Source organism: Taudactylus pleione, unplaced genomic scaffold (assembly GCF_031769625.1).
Source record: "Taudactylus pleione unplaced genomic scaffold, aTauple2 ptg000555l, whole genome shotgun sequence".
NCBI lineage: Eukaryota > Metazoa > Chordata > Amphibia > Anura > Myobatrachidae > Taudactylus > Taudactylus pleione.
In genome coordinates, this window is record NW_028284957.1 from 495,094 (window position 1) to 516,517 (window position 21,424).

General features: G+C 47.4%; 1 protein-coding gene across 1 annotated transcript in view; it reads right to left on the reverse strand.

Moving 5' to 3' along the window:
* ABTB2 (ankyrin repeat and BTB domain containing 2) overlaps window positions 1–20,065 on the reverse strand; it is a 132,172-nt gene extending 112,107 nt beyond the window's left edge. Inside the window, exon 1 of the mRNA XM_088452625.1 lies at window positions 18,752–20,065. Within this exon, the coding sequence (XP_088308751.1) occupies window positions 18,752–19,610 (859 nt within the window). The 5' untranslated portion in view covers window positions 19,611–20,065. The remainder of the gene's footprint in view (window positions 1–18,751) is intronic.
* Window positions 20,066–21,424: the final 1,359 nt, after the last annotated feature.

A 21,424-nucleotide genomic window follows, 5' to 3' on the forward strand; every position in this document is an offset into this window, starting at 1 on the left:
GGAACCGAGACCCTACCACAAGGGTCTCATCGTAAGCCCGATGGTCGCGATAATCGTGACCATCGCCAGGCCGCCCGCAAATGCTGTGGGTGATCACCCACAGTTATGCGAGCGGCCTGGAGGCAGATTTAAATTTAAAAAAAACGCCCTGATTCAGAGCGAGCGCTCGCAAATAGCGAGCGCCTCTGAATCAGGCCCTGTATACGGAACTTCTGTATTGTACAAGACAAACACTTCGCCATAGTACAACCTGTGAAAGGAAGCAGGTGGAAGGACGGAAGACTTTCTGAAATCACTTTAGTAAACTTCTATATAAACAAAAGAAAGTCCTACATTATCCAGTCTAAACGTGACATCAGATATTTTGGTGTATTGGAAATAAAAAAAACAAATGAAAGGAAAAAAAATAACGATAGATTTACAAACCCGCAGTATTTCTAAGACGCCCATCGTCGATAGTTTTAAAACGGCAACAGAAATCAATGCTAAATCAGGCGTGTTTTCTGCTTTAAATTCATCACTCAAAGCCGCAGATCATTGGCGACTTTGACAAACCGGCGTTAAGTAAATCTATCCCCCAAAAGTATTATAAACTTTTGTGACATTGAGGCTTTAGATTGAAGCCTCTATAGCTATATTATTTCAACAAGTTCCTATATGTATCACTTTTAGAATGTTTTATTGTATAGAAAAGAAAGCACTACTAATGTACTAATTGATGTAAGGGGAATTATGACACTAGTATATAGTATGAAGTACATACTATATTAGCTATAATGTGCAAGATAGGCTTTTAAGATGGACAAGAAATATTTCAGTGGTTTGGTGTGACCTACCATCTCAGAATTAGATTGTTAGCTTAGCTGGCAAGTATCCCTGTGAAATTTTGTGTAAAATATCCATAATATATATATATATATATATATATATATATATATATATATATATATAACCGGAAAATAGGCACCGGCATGTGCTTAAAGAGGGGCTGATGCGGAGATGGTCGCTAATGTGATCGCAGTTGAGATTTTGTACGCAACGCAGCTGCGAAAATATTCTAATGGTTACAAAGATCACCTGAGCATGGGGACGCCCACTGCTGTCTTCTTATCTGCGTACGACGTCGCTTAGCTGTGGACATATCGGTAACTTTGACGCACATCGAGCAGCCATCAAAAAAAAGATAAGAATTAGGATAATATCCAAAGAAGAATAAAACAATGGGGGTGCAATTTGCAGCTGGCAGAGAAAAATGGAACAAAACCAGCCAACGAAAAATATAAATAAATTTGGAGACAGTCAGCCCTTCCTGAGGGCCAGTGACAGAGGCAATTCCCCCCCTGTCCTTAGTCAGCTGTCATCTGTAGGGCTCCTGTGTAACAAGACAGATGTTACACATATACACAGTGCAGGGAAATTATTTTCCATACCTCAGAATACGTATGGCGCCCCCAGAGATTGGCACGCTACGCTCGGCTACTGTCAGTGAGCAGGACTTTTAGCTTCACTTGTTTCAAGCGACTGAAGTAATTTGTCAAAACAAACCCCCTAATTCACTGCAGGCAAACGGCCGTCTGCTTCCAGTCTCCAGCATTGATATTGGCTATAATCCCCCCCCCTCACATATCCCACTTCCCCGGTAGGTACAGAGCTGAAATATGGAATAATATGAAGTATATGGAAGCTAAATTACAAGCTTGCATTAAATGATTCACTGCGCATTATCTTCATTTCATGGAAGCAAATTATATCATATGTAACATAGTGCCCCCAGTACACATTGTATGTTACACAGAGACCCCAGGTCACATTGTATGTTACATAGAGACCCCAGGTCACATTGTATGCCACACAGAGACCCCAGGTCACATTGTATGCAACACAGTGCCCCCAGGTCACATTGTATGCAACACAGTGCCCCAGTACACATTGTATGCTGCACAGTGCCCCCAGTACACATTGTATTCCACACAGTGCCCCCAGTACACATTGTATGCTACACAGTGCCCCCAGTACACATTGTATGTTACACAGAGACCCCAGGTCACATTGTATGCCACACAGTGCCCCCAGTACACATTGTATGCCACACAGTGCCCCCAGTGCACATTGTATGCTACACAGAGACCCCAGGTCACATTGTATGCCACACAGTGCCCCCAGCTCACATTGTATGCCACACAGAGACCCCAGGTCACATTGTATGCCACAAAGTGCCCCCAGCTCACATTGTATGCCACACAGTGCCCCCAGTACACATTGTATGCTACACAGAGACCCCAGGTCACATTGTATTTCACACAGTGCCCCCAGTACACATTGTATGCTACACAGTGCCCCCAGTACACATTGTATGTTACACAGAGACCCCAGGTCACATTGTATGCCACACAGTGCCCCCAGTACACATTGTATGCCACACAGTGCCCCCAGTGCACATTGTATGCTACACAGAGACCCCAGGTCACATTGTATGCCACACAGTGCCCCCAGCTCACATTGTATGCCACACAGTGCCCCCAGTACACATTGTATGCAACACAGAGACCCCAGGTCACATTGTATGCCACAAAGTGCCCCCAGCTCACATTGTATGCCACACAGTGCCCCCAGTACACATTGTATGCAACACAGAGACCCCAGGTCACATTGTATGCCACAAAGTGCCCCCAGCTCACATTGTATGCCACACAGTGCCCCCAGTACACATTGTATGCTACACAGAGACCCCAGGTCACATTGTATTCCACACAGTGCCCCCAGTACACATTGTATGCCACACAGTGCCCCCAGTACACATTGTATGAAACACAGAGACCCCAGGTCACATTGTATTCCACACCGTGCCCCCAGTACACATTGTATGCCACAAAGTGCCCCCAGCTCACATTGTATTCCACACAGTGCCCCCAGTACACATTGTATGCTACACAGAGACCCCAGGTCACATTGTATTCCACAAAGTGCCCCCAGCTCACAATGTATGCCACACAGTGCCCCCAGTACACATTGTATGCTACACAGAGACCCCAGGTGACATTGTATTCCACACAGTGCCCCCAGTACATTGTATGCCACACAGTGCCCCCACTCCAGTACACATTGTATGCAACACAGAGACTCCAGGTCACATTGTATTCCACACAGTGCCCCCAGTACATTGTATGCTACACAGAGACCCCAGGTCACATTGTATTCCACACCGTGCCCCCAGTACACATTGTATGCCACACAGTGCCCCCAGTACACATTGTATGCTACACAGTGCCCCCAGTACACATTATATGCTACACAGAGACTCCAGATCACATTATATGCAACACAGTGCCTCCAGCTCACATTGTATGCAACACAGAGACTCCAGGTCACATTGTATTCCACAGTGCCCAGTACACATTGTATGCCACACAGTGCCCCTGTACACATTGTATGCAACACAGAGACTCCAGGTCACATTGTATTCCACAGTGCCCCCAGTACACACTGTATGCTACACAGAGACCCCAGGTCACATTGTATTCCACAGTGCCCCAGTACACATTGTATGCTACACAGACATCCCAGGTCACATTGTATTCCACACCGTGCCCCCAGTACACATTGTATGCTACACAGAGACCCCAGGTCACATTGTATTCCACACTGTGCCCCCAGTACACATTGCATGCTACACAGAGACTCCAGGTCACATTGTATGCAACACAGTACCTCCAGCTCACATTGTATGCCACACAGTGCCCCCAGTACACACTGTATGCAACACAGAGACTCCATGTCACATTGTATTCCACATTGCCCCAGTACACATTGTATGCTACAAAGTGCCCCCAGCTCACAATGTATGCCACACAGTGCCCCAGTACACATTGTATGCTACACAGAGACCCCAGGTCACATTGTATTCCACACAGTGCCCCCAGTACATTGTATGCCACACAGTGCCCCCAGTACACATTGTATGCAACACAGAGACTCCAGGTCACATTGTATTCCACAAAGTGCCCCCAGCTCACAATGTATGCCACACAGTGCCCCCAGTACACATTGTATGCTACACAGAGACCCCAGGTCACATTGTATTCCACACCGTGCCCCCAGTACACATTGTATGCCACACAGTGCCCCCAGTACACATTGTATGCCACACAGGTGCCCCCAGTACACATTGTATGCTACACAGTGCCCCCAGTACACATTGTATGCTACACAGAGAATCCAGGTCACATTCTATGCAACACAGTGCCTCCAGCTCACATTGTATGCAACACAGAGACTCCAGGTCACATTGTATTCCACAGTGCCCAGTACACATTGTATGCCACACAGTGCCCCCAGTACACATTGTATGCAACACAGAGACTCCAGGTCACATTGTATTCCACAGTGCCCCCAGTACACACTGTATGCTACACAGAGACCCCAGGTCACATTGTATTCCACAGTGCCCCCAGTACACATTGTATGCTACACAGAGACCCCAGGTCACATTGTATTCCACACCGTGCCCCCAGTACACATTGCATGCTACACAGAGACTCCAGGTCACATTGTATGCAACACAGTACCTCCAGCTCACATTGTATGCCACACAGTGCCCCCAGTACACACTGTATGCAACACAGAGACTCCAGGTCACATTGTATTCCACATTGCCCCCAGTACACATTGTATGCAACACAGAGACTCCAGGTCACATTGTATTCCACAGTGCCCCAGTACACATTGTATGCCACACAGAGACTCCAGGTCACATTGTATTCCACATTGCCCCAGTACACATTGTATGCTACACAGAGACCCCAGGTCACATTGTATTCCACAGTGCCCCCAGTACACATTGTATGCTACACAGAGACCCCAGGTCACATTGTATTCCATACCATGCCCCCAGTACACACTGTATGCCACACAGTGCCCCAGTACACATTGTATGCAACACAGGGACTCCAGGTTACATTGTATTCCACACAGTGCACCCAGTACACATTGTATGCTACACAGAGACTCCAGGTCACATTGTATTCCACACAATGCCCCCAGTTCACATTGTATGCAACACAGTGCCCCCAGCTCACATTGTATGCAACACAGTGCCCCCAGCTCACATTGTATACCAGTGCCCCAGCTCACATTGTATGCCACACAGTGCCCCCAGTTCACATTGTATGCCACAGTCCACCAGTTCACATTATATGCCACACAGTGCCCCAGTTTACACTGTATGCTACAGTGCCCCCAGTTCACATTGTATGCCGCCCAGTGCCTCCGGTTCACATTCTATGCCCTACAGTGCACCCCGGTTCACACTGTATACCACACAGTGCCCCCAGCTCACATTGTATGCTGCACAGTGCCCCTAGTTCACATTGTATGCCACACAGAGACTCCATATTTGCGGAATTTTCCCTGACAACACCAGTTTTTGGGGGATATCAGCAAATATAAAATCCCCTGATTGTACCATGGAGAGAGCACGGCAAATATCTCCCAATATCTGCTGAAGTCCCTCCACGACAGGAGCCACAGCCCCCATTGGTTTCTATGGGGGCTGCTGTGCTAACGGATTTACGAAGCTCATGAATGCAAAGTGTTTATGGCCCCCCGGTGACGCATGCGCCGCAAATGTGCATTGGCTGTCGGGGACTCAAACCAGGAAGCAGTAGTGAAGCCCGTCTCCTGGCAAGAGGATTTTAGTATAAATGCTTGACAATATTCATTTTCATATTGCAAATTTGGCTCAAAAAAGATTTATCACATCAGCAATAAAAAGTAGGATTGTGAAAAATATGCCACAAATCCTGTGAAAATGTCAATTTTTTTTTAGAATTTAGGGTCCATGTCTCCTCTGGGTCACACAAAATGTCCACATGAACATAAGGCATAAAGTGAGACTTTCTGTGTGCTGAGAAGGATCCCTTTTTGCATACTGAATGAGTATGGGCTCCCATATAGAAGCATTGCTTTCAGGGGTCCGCAAGATTTGTAACCTGCTGTGCTTTAACTCGCCCCCAATGGCTGCATGGGCTCCAGCGGGCAGCGGCATCTTCAGGTTCCCAGGTGGTCATGTGACTGTAACTTCCGGGTCAGACCTCCGATTCTTCAGCATTCAGGTCAGTTTCTCTCCCCTAACTCCTACACCTATGTCTAGTACCTAACCCTAACCTCCTCCCACAGCCTAACCCTAAACTCCCCCCAGAGCCTAACCCTAACCTCCCCCCACAGCCTAATTCTAACCTCCCCCCGCGGCCTAACCCTAATGTGACATTCTGACAATGCTGACATTTCACCTGTTGACATTTCATTTCACTTGTCAACATTCGGACAATGTTGACACGTTGTCTGACGACATTTTAACAATCAGCATAACTGTCCACTTTTTCATGGATTGCCTTTGACTGCATCCCTAGAGAAAGTGTTCCGTTCAGTCTGAGTGCTGCGTAACACATAAGCGGCCGATAGACATTTTTGACATTCAGAGTTACTTTTGCCTGGAAATAAGAGTATTAGAACCTTACTTCTCAATGGGGTCAATTAAATTAGGGGAGATTTGAGGTGCCGTTGTGGCACCATCTGAACCCCGGCAATGGAATTCTACATCACCCTTAAATTGCGCATTTTAGCTCACAGCCACATAAGGGTGTGTATAAAATTGTGACTCAAAGTTTCTGTATATGTACAGGATTTGTGCGCAATGTATGTGAACCATATGCCGAAAAATTTACCATTGGTCCTAATTGAAATGACTCCAATAAATTACATTTTGTTGCCACAGACAAATCAGTTCAGCCTAAGAATACAAACAGGAGAAGGCCGAGACACGGTGCTGATAGCAGCTAACACCAGATGCCGTGACGTTTACCATGATAACACGCAACAGCCTGAGGTAGCTGCCAACATGAAAGTGAAATCCAGGCCAGTGACCTCTCGGCTTCCTTCCTCCCCCATTCCACTTAGGTGTAAGAGCCTTGCACAGTCTTTATTTAGAGACATGGCGATAGTAACCCACCACTGTACAGTCACCCTGGCTCCCAGCCTCAGTTCTAGTGGACGCTCTGTGCTGCCTGTCAGGAAGGAATGGGCCTACCAGTCCAGCAAGTATAACATACAAGGTATTGATTGGTTATTATTTGACAAAAGTGATTTGCATGGACGCCTTGCAGAAGTAGGTATGATTCTGATCAGCGCACCCAAGATGGCCGCCTCACCCAAAGATGGCCGCCTCACCCGGTACATTTGCAGACAGGATAAATAATCCACAGAATTTTTGTGTGTATCCTGTATTTTATCTTCTATTTCATATTGTGTATTGACCCACTGCAAGCATTCAAGGGCGCACAAAATGGCTGCCTACTTTGTAATATGGCTTCAAGTGCTTTAAATCCTATTGGAAAAAACGCTAAATAATGCGATTATGATGATGATGAAAAGTGATTGGTGGGGGAATTAGATTGCAAGCTCCACTGAGGCAGGGACAGTGATACATGAATATGTTACGCCATACATGTCTACTCTCCCGGAAGTCAGGGGAGGCTCCCGATTTTTCTGGTAACCTCCGGTAGAGTAGGAACTTCTCCCGCATTCCTGCCCACTTCCTAGTGAAGCAGGCGGAATGGGGGAGAATTTCCAGGGCATTCGCGGATTCCCATGTAGGGGGAGGGGTTTAATAACACGATTCTGCGAGAATCGCATCATCAGGCCCCACCTCTATTTAAATTGGCAACAATCGTGGCGATTTACTGAGAGGGGGTGGGGCTTGATGACGCAGACCATCAGGCCCCGCCCCCATTGCTACCCACCTGCTTCTCCTCCACGGGCTTCTCCCGGAGAGGAAAAAAACAAAAGTCAGCAAGTATGTGTTACGCTTAACACCATCTATCTAAAGGATACATCAAGTATTTGTAGGCACATGTTCTTAGGGAGCAGAGAAATTAATTTATGGGATGTAATACTGTATAGATTTTATCTTGTTCCAGGTGATTGAACTTTTATTATTTGCCATACCGATGTGTCCAGGGCTATTCTTCTGGAAAAATAGGTTCAGGAACAGTGGGTGGAGCTAATGGGGGCGAAGCTATAGAAAAAAAAATATTTATATACTGTATGTATTATCTACAGTACAGTATATATATATATATATATATATATATATATATATATATATACATATATACACACATTTGTCTGAATCTGTGTAAAAAGGGCTACGATGCAAGTGGCCGCAACTTTTCCTCAGGCCGAATTTCGTTCATCAGCAACTTTGTAAATGTGTAAAGCCAGTTGCTTTGCCATTAAAGCCGCAGCCCAACGTCCCCAGAACATTGTGAGCGACTTTACGCTCTATCTGCAATGTGACTAAGATGCAAAATGAAGAAAAATATGGTACGCTTCTCTTCTCGCAGTGTCTAAGTTGCGCAGGGCAGTAGGGCCAACCAGTAAGGAGGAAATATCTAGTTTAGAAAAGTCATTAAACAAACAAATAGATTGTAAAGCACCCAGGGCGAGATGCACCAAAGCCAGAATTGCAGTCAAACCCCGAAAATTCAGTTGTCGGGGTTTTGACCACATTTTTCATACGCACCAAGCCCCAGAATATATCGCATTGGCGGCGGTGAACAACGCCATCTTTAGATAACGTTGCCCAATAGAATACTATGGGCTTCTCTTTGCAGAGTGATGTGAGAGGTATCCAATCAGATCCCTCCCAGCACCCCCACCGGCACGTGTGTCATTCTGCGGCACCTGGTAGTCCCTCGCTTGCAAAGGACAGCTCTTACCGAGAGAACTGTCTTTTGTGTTTTTGCATCGCAGGCAAATTGCGAACCGTCATACATCCAGCCACCAGGCACCAGTTCAATTCACCGATTTCCACACTTACTCTTTGCAACCAGAAAGAGGGATAAAAACAAGTGCAAAATTCATTACTGACTTTGTGGACTGTGGGCCTGATTCAGTTCCGGACGCTATGCTGCGCTCGCTCGCATTGAGCGATTTTTCGCAATTTGCGCATGGGTATGAGTTGCAGTGCGTGTGCGCAAACCAGTCATTGCGATGGGAAAGTGTTCGCCCGTAGCCGGGCCGCTACTTTGAGTGACAGATAGTGCCGTTTGTGGGTGGTAACAGGGGAAGGTGCTTGTAAACGGGGGTGTGGATGTACGAATGCAGGCGTGCCCGACCGTCAGAACAGCGTTTAATGGGTGTGCATAATTAGCAAAGTAGCGTCATTACACACGTGACTGAGTTGTATTTTAGCCTGAACTGCTCGCAATGTTGTGGTGGGAAAAGGCTACCACAAGCGCTGCGAGCAGCTCCGATGGCTCTCGATGATCCCGATTAATCCTACAACTGCCGGAGATGACGTGTGTTGCGAGTGGCAAAGGGGCGTCTTTATACAGGTGCGAGCGCATAGTGCGGCTGCTCGCTATTACTTAGTGGACGGCTTTACGCAACGCAGTGCGAGCACATGATTTAAATAGCCGGCCCCTTTTAGCCACCGAGCGGACGCAAATAGCGTCCGGGTCTGAATCAGGCCCTGTGAACCATCTGTAGAGGTGTAAGGACTGGGAGCAGAACAATTTGTGTCCGTTACAGAATTCCCCCCAGATATGTGTACTGCTTCCCTGGCAGAGATTCCACAGGGCGCTAATCTAAAACGGGACATCAAGGATAATGAGGTCATCTCCGCCTGACTCAGGACTTTCTGTGGCCTTGGGCAGAGCGTTTGCTGGGAGCCAGATGTAGAGAATAAAATCTCCCACAGAAAGGACCAGATGATTTCATCACTGAAAAGGGAAAGAAACAAACCACAGCCAATTGCTTGCGGCGATTTCCCATAAACATGTGACAAAAAAACCCCCAAAAACAACAAAAACACCACATGCACAACCAAAAAAGCACAAATTCTTGTCAGACATCATGGACAGGTGAAAACACTGTCACCGCCTCAGACAACAATTGGGGTCTTATTAATTTGCCAATTTCATATTTTACTATGTACCTGTACTAGATTTCTGCAGCAAGAAAAAGAAGGAACAAAAAAAAAAAAAGTTTTTCTATTTTAATTAATTATGTCAGCACTCTACATCATACATACCGACTTTCCTCGCATCCGCTCTGGGAAAAGCCCGGAGAGTAGACTCTGCTGTCAGTTTTGAGGGGGGCCAGACTGTAGGCGTCAATAGGCCCCGCCCCTTTTATGGGTAAAAAAAAACCCCACACAATTTATGGGTCTGCAGGAGGGGCGGGGCTAAAAGTGAGTTGCACAATTTAGCCCCACCCGCTCCCACGGACCTGTAAAATCTCCCCACCCTGCCAACTTCACTAGAAGTGGGCGGGATGCGGGAGGTCTGCCTACTCTTTCAGGGGTGAGGGGGGCTACCCGAAAAATCGGGAGCCTCCCGCAACTTCTGGGTCTGTACCAAGAGAGCTGTCCTTTGCAGTGTTCTTCATACATACCGGCATGCATGCGAAGGGTGGCGGAATGCATCGCATCCCAAATGCGATGCGTCAGCATTCCTGCCCTAAATCAGGAATATATATATAAATATACATACTTACTGTTCCCACCCCCTTAGTGAGACTGACGTCATGTGCCCAACGTCATGATATCAGGCGCTAGGGGGCGGGCTGGCACAGGGCCCTATTTAGCCCTGTTACATATTTGATTTTGGAGTGGGAGATGAAACCCATGTAAGTACTAGAACATACAAACTTCACACAGATAGGGCTTTGTTCAAGAATTGAACTCATATGCTAACCACTATGACACCGTGCTGTTCAACTATTAAACAACTCAACAATGTATGGCTTTCCATTATCACACCAGTCAGTCCAAGAGCCAGTTCTGGACTAATGAGCCCATCACTACATTGCACGTTTTGTCACAGCGAGATCACTAGTGACACAGGACACTTCTAACCACCCTCTTATTAGCAAGTCTCAAAGCCCCATAGTGCCGACACTGATTGGCCCAACAGTGTTGGACCAGTCCATTCATGGAATGTCCAGCACTGACCATTAACAACGTCTTGTAAACCCGCTCAAGGACTTGCTCTGTACCTAGTATCTCTATGAATGTAAACAGTGGCAGACCCCCCTATTGTTTGTTATGGGGATTCAGAATAGTTGAATAATATAGGAGTGCATATGTGTTATATTGTGTCTATAAGATATATATATACATATCACTATTTCTAGAAACCTCAGGGCCTGATTCAGACCAGCTCGCAAGCGCATAGCGCTCACAAGCGGGTCGATGTATGGCCCCTGCGCATGCGCCGCCTCCGGCGTACGCATGCGCGAGCCCCAGCGAGCGATGGCAGTCGATGTTGATTGACAGCTCGCCCCGTTTTGTAGGCAGGGGGGAGGTGGCTGCACGCACGCAGGCTTTCCCTTAAGAACGCCTGCGTTTGTGGGCGGCCCTACTGACATCACTTGTGATGTCATTAGTGGACTTCCTGCTCTGTTAGAGCAGGAAGTCCACTCGGGCTTGCGGGAGCCGAGACTCTCCCGCAGGGTCTCGCTGCAAGCCCGATGGTCGCGATAATCGCGACCATCGCCAGGCCACTCGCACAAGCTGTGCTTGGCCACCCACAGCTGTGCGAGCGGCCTGGAGGCCGGGAAAAAAAAGAACGCCCTGATTCAGAGCGAGCGCACGCAAACAGCGTGCGCCTCTGAATCAGGCCCTCAGTCCAATAATTACAGCATGCGCAGGCTCAAACGCCAAGTCACAATATCTCGCAGAAGGAAAAAATTATAAATCAGGGTTTATCGTCCAGCGAAAAATATCCACATATCCAGCACCTCCACCTACCAAATACTAGAAAACAAAACAAAAAAAGTGTAATATTAGACATTTTGTGCTAGATAGCCATAAGGTGAGCCCATGAATTCCTTCAAAGGTTCAATTTTAGCAAAATACTGGTGTAAGAATTACAAGAAAAAATAAAAACGTAAAAAAAAATAATAATTTACGAGACTGTAATATAAATTTAATATTAACGCCCAAGGGGCAGTTACTGCATTACGCCCCCTCCCCGGCTCGCACTGTCTGAAGTGTGGCTTTGTCTCCCACCTCAGAAGATTGTCAGATTGCAGAAAAGACAACTAATTGCTTTCAGATATTTCAAGTGGGGTTTTGGAAAACGTTCAGCCAACGCCCTGCTGGGTTACAGACATCTGGATCGAGGATCCAGCGTAACCAGAGGTTTCAGGAGCACGGAGCTGCGGCCGCTGTTACTGTGTAAATAATTAACGAGGCTAGAAGTGACTCCTGAGCACCATAGACCATGGTGAGAAGGTGCTGGGGAAAACAGGAAAAGGAGGGGGAACAAAAATCCATGAAACAAGATGGCTTATAAGTTACATGACATGTTCCCATGTTTGGCTTTAACGCGTGTACGTGCGACCACTAACGCCAACAAAGTTCTGTTCAGCCCAAATCTTGCAACAATTTCCTATATCACAGGTTCTTACAGCAGGTTTGTCCTCTACATATACATAAATGTAAAATATGTTTGCCTATATAGGGGGGGAGGTACTAAGCATCGCATCCGCCATGCTGTACATACCGCCAATTATCGTGTACATACCGCCGATAATATCACCGGTACGTACCTAGAAAATCGCAAAGGACAGCTCTTCCGGTACGAGAGGAACTTACGGGTTTATAAGCCAGAAGTCCCCCCATCATTCTATACAAGCGCAGAAAGACGTGCGCTCCGCGTAGGGACCTGGGAGAGATCCAACTGGATCCCCCTCAGGGGGCATCACGGAAAAAAAAGCCCAAAGGCTTCTATTGGGTATAGCCATGTAATGATGCCAATACCCACCGGGTCCAAACTCTGGAATGTATCGCATTTCGGAGTTTGGTTCATATGAGAAATGCGATAAAATTCCTGAAAACTTCATTTTCGGTGGTTTTACCACAATTTTGACCTTAGTACCTCATGCCCATAGGGTCTGATTCTCGCAGTTGCGTCTTTATGCTAATACCGCATCAGATTTTCAAACAACTGAGGCGCCCACTTGCAGCATCTGAGGACAGCGGACTTCCATCACTCTGCATATTTAGACGCACCATTGGCGCAAACACCGGTCGCTCCACTGATACTTGCACCAGCCCTGCAAACTCAGGACAAATAACATTGGTCAACTGCACGCATATCCGCACTGCGTCCACCTTGGTATGAGGCCCTTAACCCCTTAGAGATGACACAAACGGCCGGCTTATGCTGTAAGGTCTTGAGGGCCTAATTCAGACCCGCTCGCGAACGAAGGACGCTCGCAAGCGGGTCGATGGTGCCCTAATGCGCAAGCGCACGACGGAGGGAGCTCCGTTGTGCGCATGCGCGAGACCCGGAGCAGCAAAGGGGGCGTGCTGTCGATGGTGAGTGACAGCACGCCCCCTTTGGTGGGCGTGCCGGGGGCGTGGCTGCCAGACGGAGGTGTTCCCATGGGAACGCCCGTCTGAGTCCGGCCCCACTGACATCAGTAGTGATGTCAGTGGGAGTGATTTTGGCTCTGATCACTGAGCCAAAATCACTCCAGGGCTTGCGGCATCGAGACCCTACCGCAGGGTCTCGTCGCAAGCCCGATGGTCGCGATGGTCTTGACCATCGCGACCATCATCATGGACGCTCGTTATCCCACAGCTATGCGAGCGTCCAAGAGGCCGCTCCATTTTTAGGGAGGAGGGCCCTGATTCAGAGCGAGCGCTCTGGTCAGAGCGTTCGGCTCTGAATCAGGCCCTGTGTACACAGGTGTATTTAGCATCACACAAGAATAATGCACATACCACAGAGCATTCTGCTGTTAGTATAGAGGTCATGGATCAAAGCAATTGGGGAGGAGGTGGAGACGGATATGGTGCATGATCGCTGTTTGGACCATGGCCTATATTGTAGCTTTGCACATGACTGGGCAGACTGGGCTTATTTGCATGGAGATCACTGATTGCTTTGAATGCAGCATTCCAAAGGGAACATGGGGTAAGTTTAGTAAAGTGCACTTGTACACCAGTGGAAGCAACCAATCAGATTCCAGTATACATGTATATGTAAAATTTTTGCTGACTGTGCCGCACGGCCTAGTAATTAATATATGCATATTGCACAAAGGAGGGAGAGGGGCGTCTAACCATTCTGCTGTTTGGGACAGCAACTAGAGCAGCGCTCTTTCCATCCTGGTCACACATAACAATTAATAATACATTATACTAGGAGTGAAAGTTATATTATTGCAGAGGCAGCCATCTTGGGTGCACTCAGATGCTGTCATATGAAGTAACTGACATCAGCCCTAGAGATGGACATCGGTGGGTTAACTATCAATGGGGCCATCAGTGATTAATATCAATGGTATAACACCACAAAGGTGAATCATCGATGGTTTGCACCAATCCATGGCTATCCCTGTTGGGGATTCTTCTATCGGGCCTTGAGTCAATTAGGTCCAGGGGGTGGGGCTAAGTTCCATGCCCCTGCATTGGGGGGAAAAAAAAAAAAACTAAAAACGAAACATCACTGCAAGGAAGCCATCGATGGCAGAACCATCAGATCTCAACCATCGATAGCAAAACCATTGATGGTTATTAACCACTAATGGACAATGGTCATCCCTTATCAGTTCCTGCCCCATTCCAGTTTGTAGTCTAAATTCCCTACCAAATACAGAAATAATAATACTAAACATCACAGCATTTATATCTTATAGTATATACAGTATATATTACACAAATACAGATGTTTAAGTTGGATTTTGGGAGGAAACAGGAGCACCCGGATGACACCCACACTAACACGGGACGAATATACAGACTCAACACAGTACGGTACATCGCTGTGAGGCAACGACAATAATAACTGGGCTGCACAAACCAACACTTCCATTAGTGTAATATACAATATAAAGATTATAAATTGCTGATTATTATTAGAGCTAATATCAACATAGAAAGTTTTGAAACCACCAAATTCGATATTTTTTTTGTAAGAACTTTTTTTTTTTAAATTTCCATAGACGGCTACATAATATATCAGGCTGTTTTTTATATTACTGCATGCAAACACAGGCGCAAACAGGCTTCAGGCATACAGAGTCTGTCCTCCGATCTGCAGAGTGCACAAAGTAGAGACACGTTCCCTCCTTGTGGTGCAGAGGCCAAAAACTGGGGACACAGGACCTGATTCAGACCCGCTCGCTAGATGCGTATGCAAATTCTACAAGGCAGGCGATCACACGGCAAGGCATTAGCACACCCACTATGTCTTAACGTGCGATCGCATTGTGTATGCAGATGCCCACCAGCCTGTCTTAAGAAGCCCAGTTGCGCACATCATCTCCAGGAAGTGTATGCAACCGTCGGTAACATCGAGTACCATGCACTTGTGGCTGACCATACCCTACTGCAAGCACTGCGAGCGCTTCAGTGTGTAATTAAGCCAAGTGACATGTACTATGACGCTGCGTCTTAATTATGCACGCTTCTGAAATGGCGTTAGGACGCTCAGGCACGCCTGCGTTCGCACCTCCACTCACAAACGGCTTCTCCTGTCACTCACTCAACTGGGCAGTCTGGGCCTAATTCAGAGTCGGACGCTCTTTCAGAGCTTTCGCTCTGAATCAGTGCCCTCCCTCTCTTTTTTTTAGAGCGGCCTCCTGGCCGCTCGCATAGCTGTGGGTGACCACCCACAGCTATAGCGAGCGGCCAAAAGATGGTCGCGATGGTCAAGACCATCGCGACCATCGGGCTTGCGACGAGACCCTTGTGGTAGGGTCTCGTTGCCGCAAGCCCTGGAGTGCTTTTGGCTCTATCAGAGCCAAAAACACTCCCACTGACATAACTTGTGATGTCAGTGGGGCCGGCCCCAGACGGTAGGCGTTGCCATGGGAACGCCTCCGTCTGGCCAACCACGCCCACCTTTGTAGCGAGACCCATAGCGACGGCTTGCCCGTCGCTATGCGGGTCTCGCGCATGCACACGACGGAGCCGGCTCCCTCGTGCGCATGCGCACTTGGCCAACATCGACCCGCTCGCGAGCGCTGAATCAGGCCCTCTATGCGCAGCGAGCGTACGCTTCCCGATCGCTTGCACTGGTATGCGCACGCGCATTGCGATACGTACGCATGCGCAGAATGCAAACAATCGGCTGGCTGCGTGCAAAGGCATCTTAGCAAGCGGGCCTGAATCAGGTCCACAGACAAGAAAGTAGCAGGGCCAAAAGGGGTCCCAGAATGTACAGGCAGATTAACATCGGACCATTCCCCACATCTCAACATATAATCTTCAATACTTTCAACCAACTTTTTTTTGGCAAAATTATGGGGCAGCCATCAATGTGTTCCCATGCCTTTGCCATCAACGCCCAACCAGATTTTCCAGCCTATCTTGTCCAGATCCAGTTCCATCTGAACCAGAACTACGCACAGGCCAAATCTGTAGAAGACAACCACTTTGGTCAAATGAATTCCACCCCGAGCTTTAGTGTTAGCACACTTGCTAACATTGTTCCTGTCGGTATATAAAAGAACATCGCACTTCTCCATGTGATATGTTTTTTGGCCGCCTATGCTATGCATACTGGAAATAACTTCTTGGTGGGTAGAACCAAAAGTGTACTGAATGGCTTCATTGTCATAAGTAAAGCTTCACTACGGCTGTCCCCACTGTGCCTGCATGATAGGTACACTCTTGGGGGTAAATTTACTAAAGTGAGAGTTTTTAGAAGTGAGTTTTAGAAGAGATGTTGCCCATAGCAACCAATCAGATTCTAGCTATTATCTTCTAGAAGGTGCTAGTTAAATGTTAAGTAGAATCTGATTGGTTGCTATGGGCAACATCTCTTCTAAAACTCACTTCTAAAAACTCTCACTTTAGTAAATTTACCCCTTACATGGGGATGGTTTATCTAGGATGAGAATAAAGTAATGTCATGCTGAAATAGTCCTCTGACAGTGTACACGGTGCGGAAGCCTTCAAGGAGCGTTCTGAGGCCTGGGTTACAGCCTGGGCAGGTGACACCTCCAAGAAACCAAACACACACACAATGGTCGGCAAACCCTTCACAACAGTCCCAGGGGACCCTCTTTTCAGGTCTGTTAATAAAGTCTAAAGTCGTTAATATATGCAAACTGTGAGACATTCAAAAGAGTGCCAAAACTGGTGCAGTCTCCATATGTCACCCAAACAGTGCCCTGCCCTGCTCATTAAATGCTTGCCAGGTCACCCCTGCCCCTGATCAAGCTCTGGTATTTGCATACATCAATATTCAAGAGTACACAATGTGTCTGGGGGACACAGATAGTAACATTAATTAGGGGGTGGGGAAGGCGACAACTGGCTTTTCTATAATAAAAGGTGCAAGGCTGAAAATGTGCTAATTAATGCTCATTTATGTACCGTGTAAATTCGCAGACAGATATGCATTATGGAAGGCTGGATGTGACAAGCGGAGATGTATAATAGGAAACCAGTCACTGTGATAACATGTGCACAGGAATAAGGTTACAGGAACTGTCAAAGTCCCACTGCTCCGCAATATACGCTGCTGGTGCCCAGCGATTTGGGGGAAATTATTAGAGATGACAGGAGGGGTCCTTGAATAGGTTAACGTGACGCATAGGGGTGGCATGACTGGCCTCTTAATTTAAAAGCATTTTCTCTGACTATGGACATTACTAGCTAAACCTTTGGCCCTCCAGCTGCTGTGGAACTACACATCCCATCATGCCCTGCCACGTTTTGCTATAACAGCATGCTAAAACTTTGGCAGGGCATCCTGGGATCTGTAGTTCCACAGCAGCTGGAGGGCCAAAAGTTGAAGACCATAAGCCAAAAGAAACCTGAATATATTTAGTAAACAGGAGCTGCCCCATCCTCTGACAGATAACCCCCAGCATCTTCGGCCAGCTGAGAGTAGTCATAGATAAGGAGTTCAACATGTTTAATGCAGGGCGCCAAGTTCATCTTTTATAAACCTTATGTACAAATTATTAATCATACTTTAATGTATAGCATAAGGGTTATGATGTTCCCTAAAGAATGACTGGATCAGGCCACAGAATACATTGATATAAGATTCCCGGGTGTAGTATGAAAACTAGAGTCGACATTCAGAATGTCGACATGTTCTGAATGTCAACCGCCACAATGTCGACATGGACATTAGGTCAACAAGCAACATGTCAGCATTCACAAATACTCTCATGTTCATAATATCGGCATTCAACCTGTCAACACCAGAAGTTTGACGTACCGTTTTTGACATATTTTAGCCTTAAACCTTACCCCTAACTCTAACAATAACACAAAAACGGACTGTCGACATTCTGGCGTTGACATGTTAAAGTCTGACCAATATGGACATGTCAACATTTTTAACCATGTCGACATTTGTGAACCTGTAAGCATTCTGGTGTCACGATCCTGACTGGATACTAGATAAACACTGAATAGATCAATAATAAAATATTCGTAGTCCTGAATTGACTTGCCCTCTGCTGATGTTGTAGTCTGTCTGTCTGTCTATATACTGCATACCAGACGCACACTAATGGAGTATGTGTAGTATGGAGACCTATCCCCCCACCTCTCCATGTACACAGAGCTATCTAAACAAGTCATACTGGCAGACAGTGTCTATGCGTGGAAGCCAGCCACTGGCAAGGCGATGACTGAGACCTGCCCCACGCCACACAACTACTACAGGTCATTATAATAATAGAGGTGCTGCAAGAGTTAGAAGTTGTGCCTTACCATTGGCGTTCTTCCCACAGATTAAGTGCTCATAGGGCTGCAGGACTCCCCACAACTCGGCGTCATTGTTAATCGCCACTTCTAGGGCATCTAGAGAGATTTCCGCCCCATCAGCTCCTTGACTGACCAGGACACGGTTCCTGATCTCCTCCAGCAGGTTCTCCATGCAGGAGGTCAAGCAAATGGCGGCATACTCGTGGATCCTCACGGATATCCTAGTGTCCACCATCCACCTGAAGAACCTCCCCACCGACAAGGAGAGGCCGCAGCGGGCAGACTTGCCCTGCCGTAGGCCATCCCCCGCGCTCATGCTGTAGAGGGACAGGGCTCGGACCGTGGCCAGGGCACAGCTCTGCGACAGCGCCCAGCTCAGGATGAGCTTCATGGCGCTTTGGATCTCGTAGCGTGTGCACTTGGCATGCAGAACGCTCAAGCGCTGGGCTTCCCTGGACATCCGGATGAGAGGCCTCCTGAGCAAGAGAGACATTCTTCTCACAGCATCCTGAGAGAAATCCCACCTGCCACCATCTCCTTTCCCTGTCCTCAGCAGCTTCCCAATGTCCTCATCCGTCCAGGGGAAGTCCTCTAACTCAGGTAGCCGGTGGCACCTGGAGAACATGTCCACCAAATCAGAGTCCTCTGTCAGAGGGGTATTCATGGTGTCCCAGCTGCTGTTTCGGCTGTTCATGGAACCCGAGTAATGCCACCAATTGCCACGATGTTGGGAGGACGCCAATGGCTGGGAGTTGGATTTGGATGAGGAGAGGCTGAGGGACCGGCAGGAGTCCTCTGCCCCATAGCCAGAGTCCAGCGTAAGGTCCTCCAAGGTTTTCAGAGTAGAACTATATAGCCCAGCCATGGGTGCTGACGGGACTCCAACACAAGAGAGCGGCTGCTGGCACCAATTCTTGCATTCAACGGCGGCTTCCTACACCGTGGCACATGGCACGAAGGGCATCGCTCCCTCCCGGAGAAGTGCTGGAGAATTTTCAGTGTCTCCTATTCCCATATTACGGAGAACGTGAAAGGGATCCAAACACAGCAGCAGCAGCAGGAAAGTGAGCAATTCTCCAGGCAGCTACAACACCAAATGCACAATGTAACGGGAAACAAATATCACAGGCTAACTGGTGCCAACCCAGAGAGAGACCATCAATGGTTGTGCAGCTTTCTGTGGCACGGGGCGACTGCTTTTTCCCTATCCCAAAAATAAATACAAATGTGGATCATCTAAAAAAAAAAAATCATTAGTAAAAAAAAAGTAGAAGAAAGATCCCATAGAGAGAAGAGCTGCTCCCCCTCCTGCAACCAGAGGAGCTGCCTGCAAACTTATTTCATGTACTGAAGCTGCCTGACACACTGAGATTCCTGTATGCTAATGATGCCAGGGCTGCAGCCAATCAGGGAACACCAGGGGGGCGGGCCACGGGTGAAATCTAAGCAGCACTAGTAGTTCAAACCTTTGCAGGAGGATGTGCAGTTACCTTTTGTTTCAGTCCCAGTCACCGTGCTGGAAGCTGGACCGTCTGCACACTTGGGGGGAGATGTACCAAGCCTTGGAGAGTGAGAAAGTGGAGGAGTTGCTTAAATCAACCAATCAGCGTCTAACTGTCATTTCAGACTGTGCTAGATACGTGACAGAAGCTGACTGGTTGCTTTTGGGCAACTTCTCCACTTTATTAGTCTCCAAGGCTTGATCTATGGCCCTCATTCAGAGCCGCTCGCTATTTGCGGTCGTTCGTTCTAAAACAAGGGGTGGCTATTCAAATGAACCGTTCGCTAATTGCGGTCTGTTCACGCCTCTAAGTCTGAACGAGCGAGCAAAACTTGCGGTTGTAATTTTGAAAAATATGCCCCCTTGCCGCTCGCAGCATACGTCATGTCCGCTATTTATTAGATTAATCGAGTACATCGGACGGCGTATGAACTGCTCGCTATTCTTGTGGTTGGTTTTTCCTACCACTATATTGCGAGCAGTTCTGACAATAAAACAACCAAGTGACATGGTCAATGACGCTGCTGTATTAATTATGCACACCCTTAAAACGCCCGTTTTGACCTTTAAGCACGCCTGCGTTCGAATTCCACACCCCCGTTTTCAAGCACCTTCCCCTGTTACCACCCACATACGCCTCATTCTGTCACTCAAAATAGCAGGCATTCACTATATAGCGAACAAACGATTTTCGGCCGCACTGACTGGTTCGCGCATGCGTATTAAAATCCGTACGCATGCGCAGATGTGCGAACATCGGTCAGAACGAACGAGCGGCCGCTTACGAGCGGCTCTGAATCAGGGCCTATATCCCCCCATGGAGTTCTGCATCACATACCGCAAATGAGGCTGACTGGTGGGTTATACTCTGCAAACCTTGTAACATGGGCATGCTGGCGCTTGTAGTTCTACAATTGGCAACGTGCGCTTCTATAATCGGCTGCTGGGGCATGTAGTGCCGCGACAAACGGGATATCCCACCGGTCTCCCTGGTTTTCATGCGCTCCAGCAGTTTACTCAAATCAGCCAGGTTTTTTGGAAATTTCATGGCGATGAATTAAATCGCGCTCTTGTAGTTTTCCGCGGTTTTATACTTTATGTTGCAGACATTGCGGATTACTGTCTCTATCAGGAGCCCGTCAGTTTCATTTTTCAGATGTGTTAATAAATAATAATAA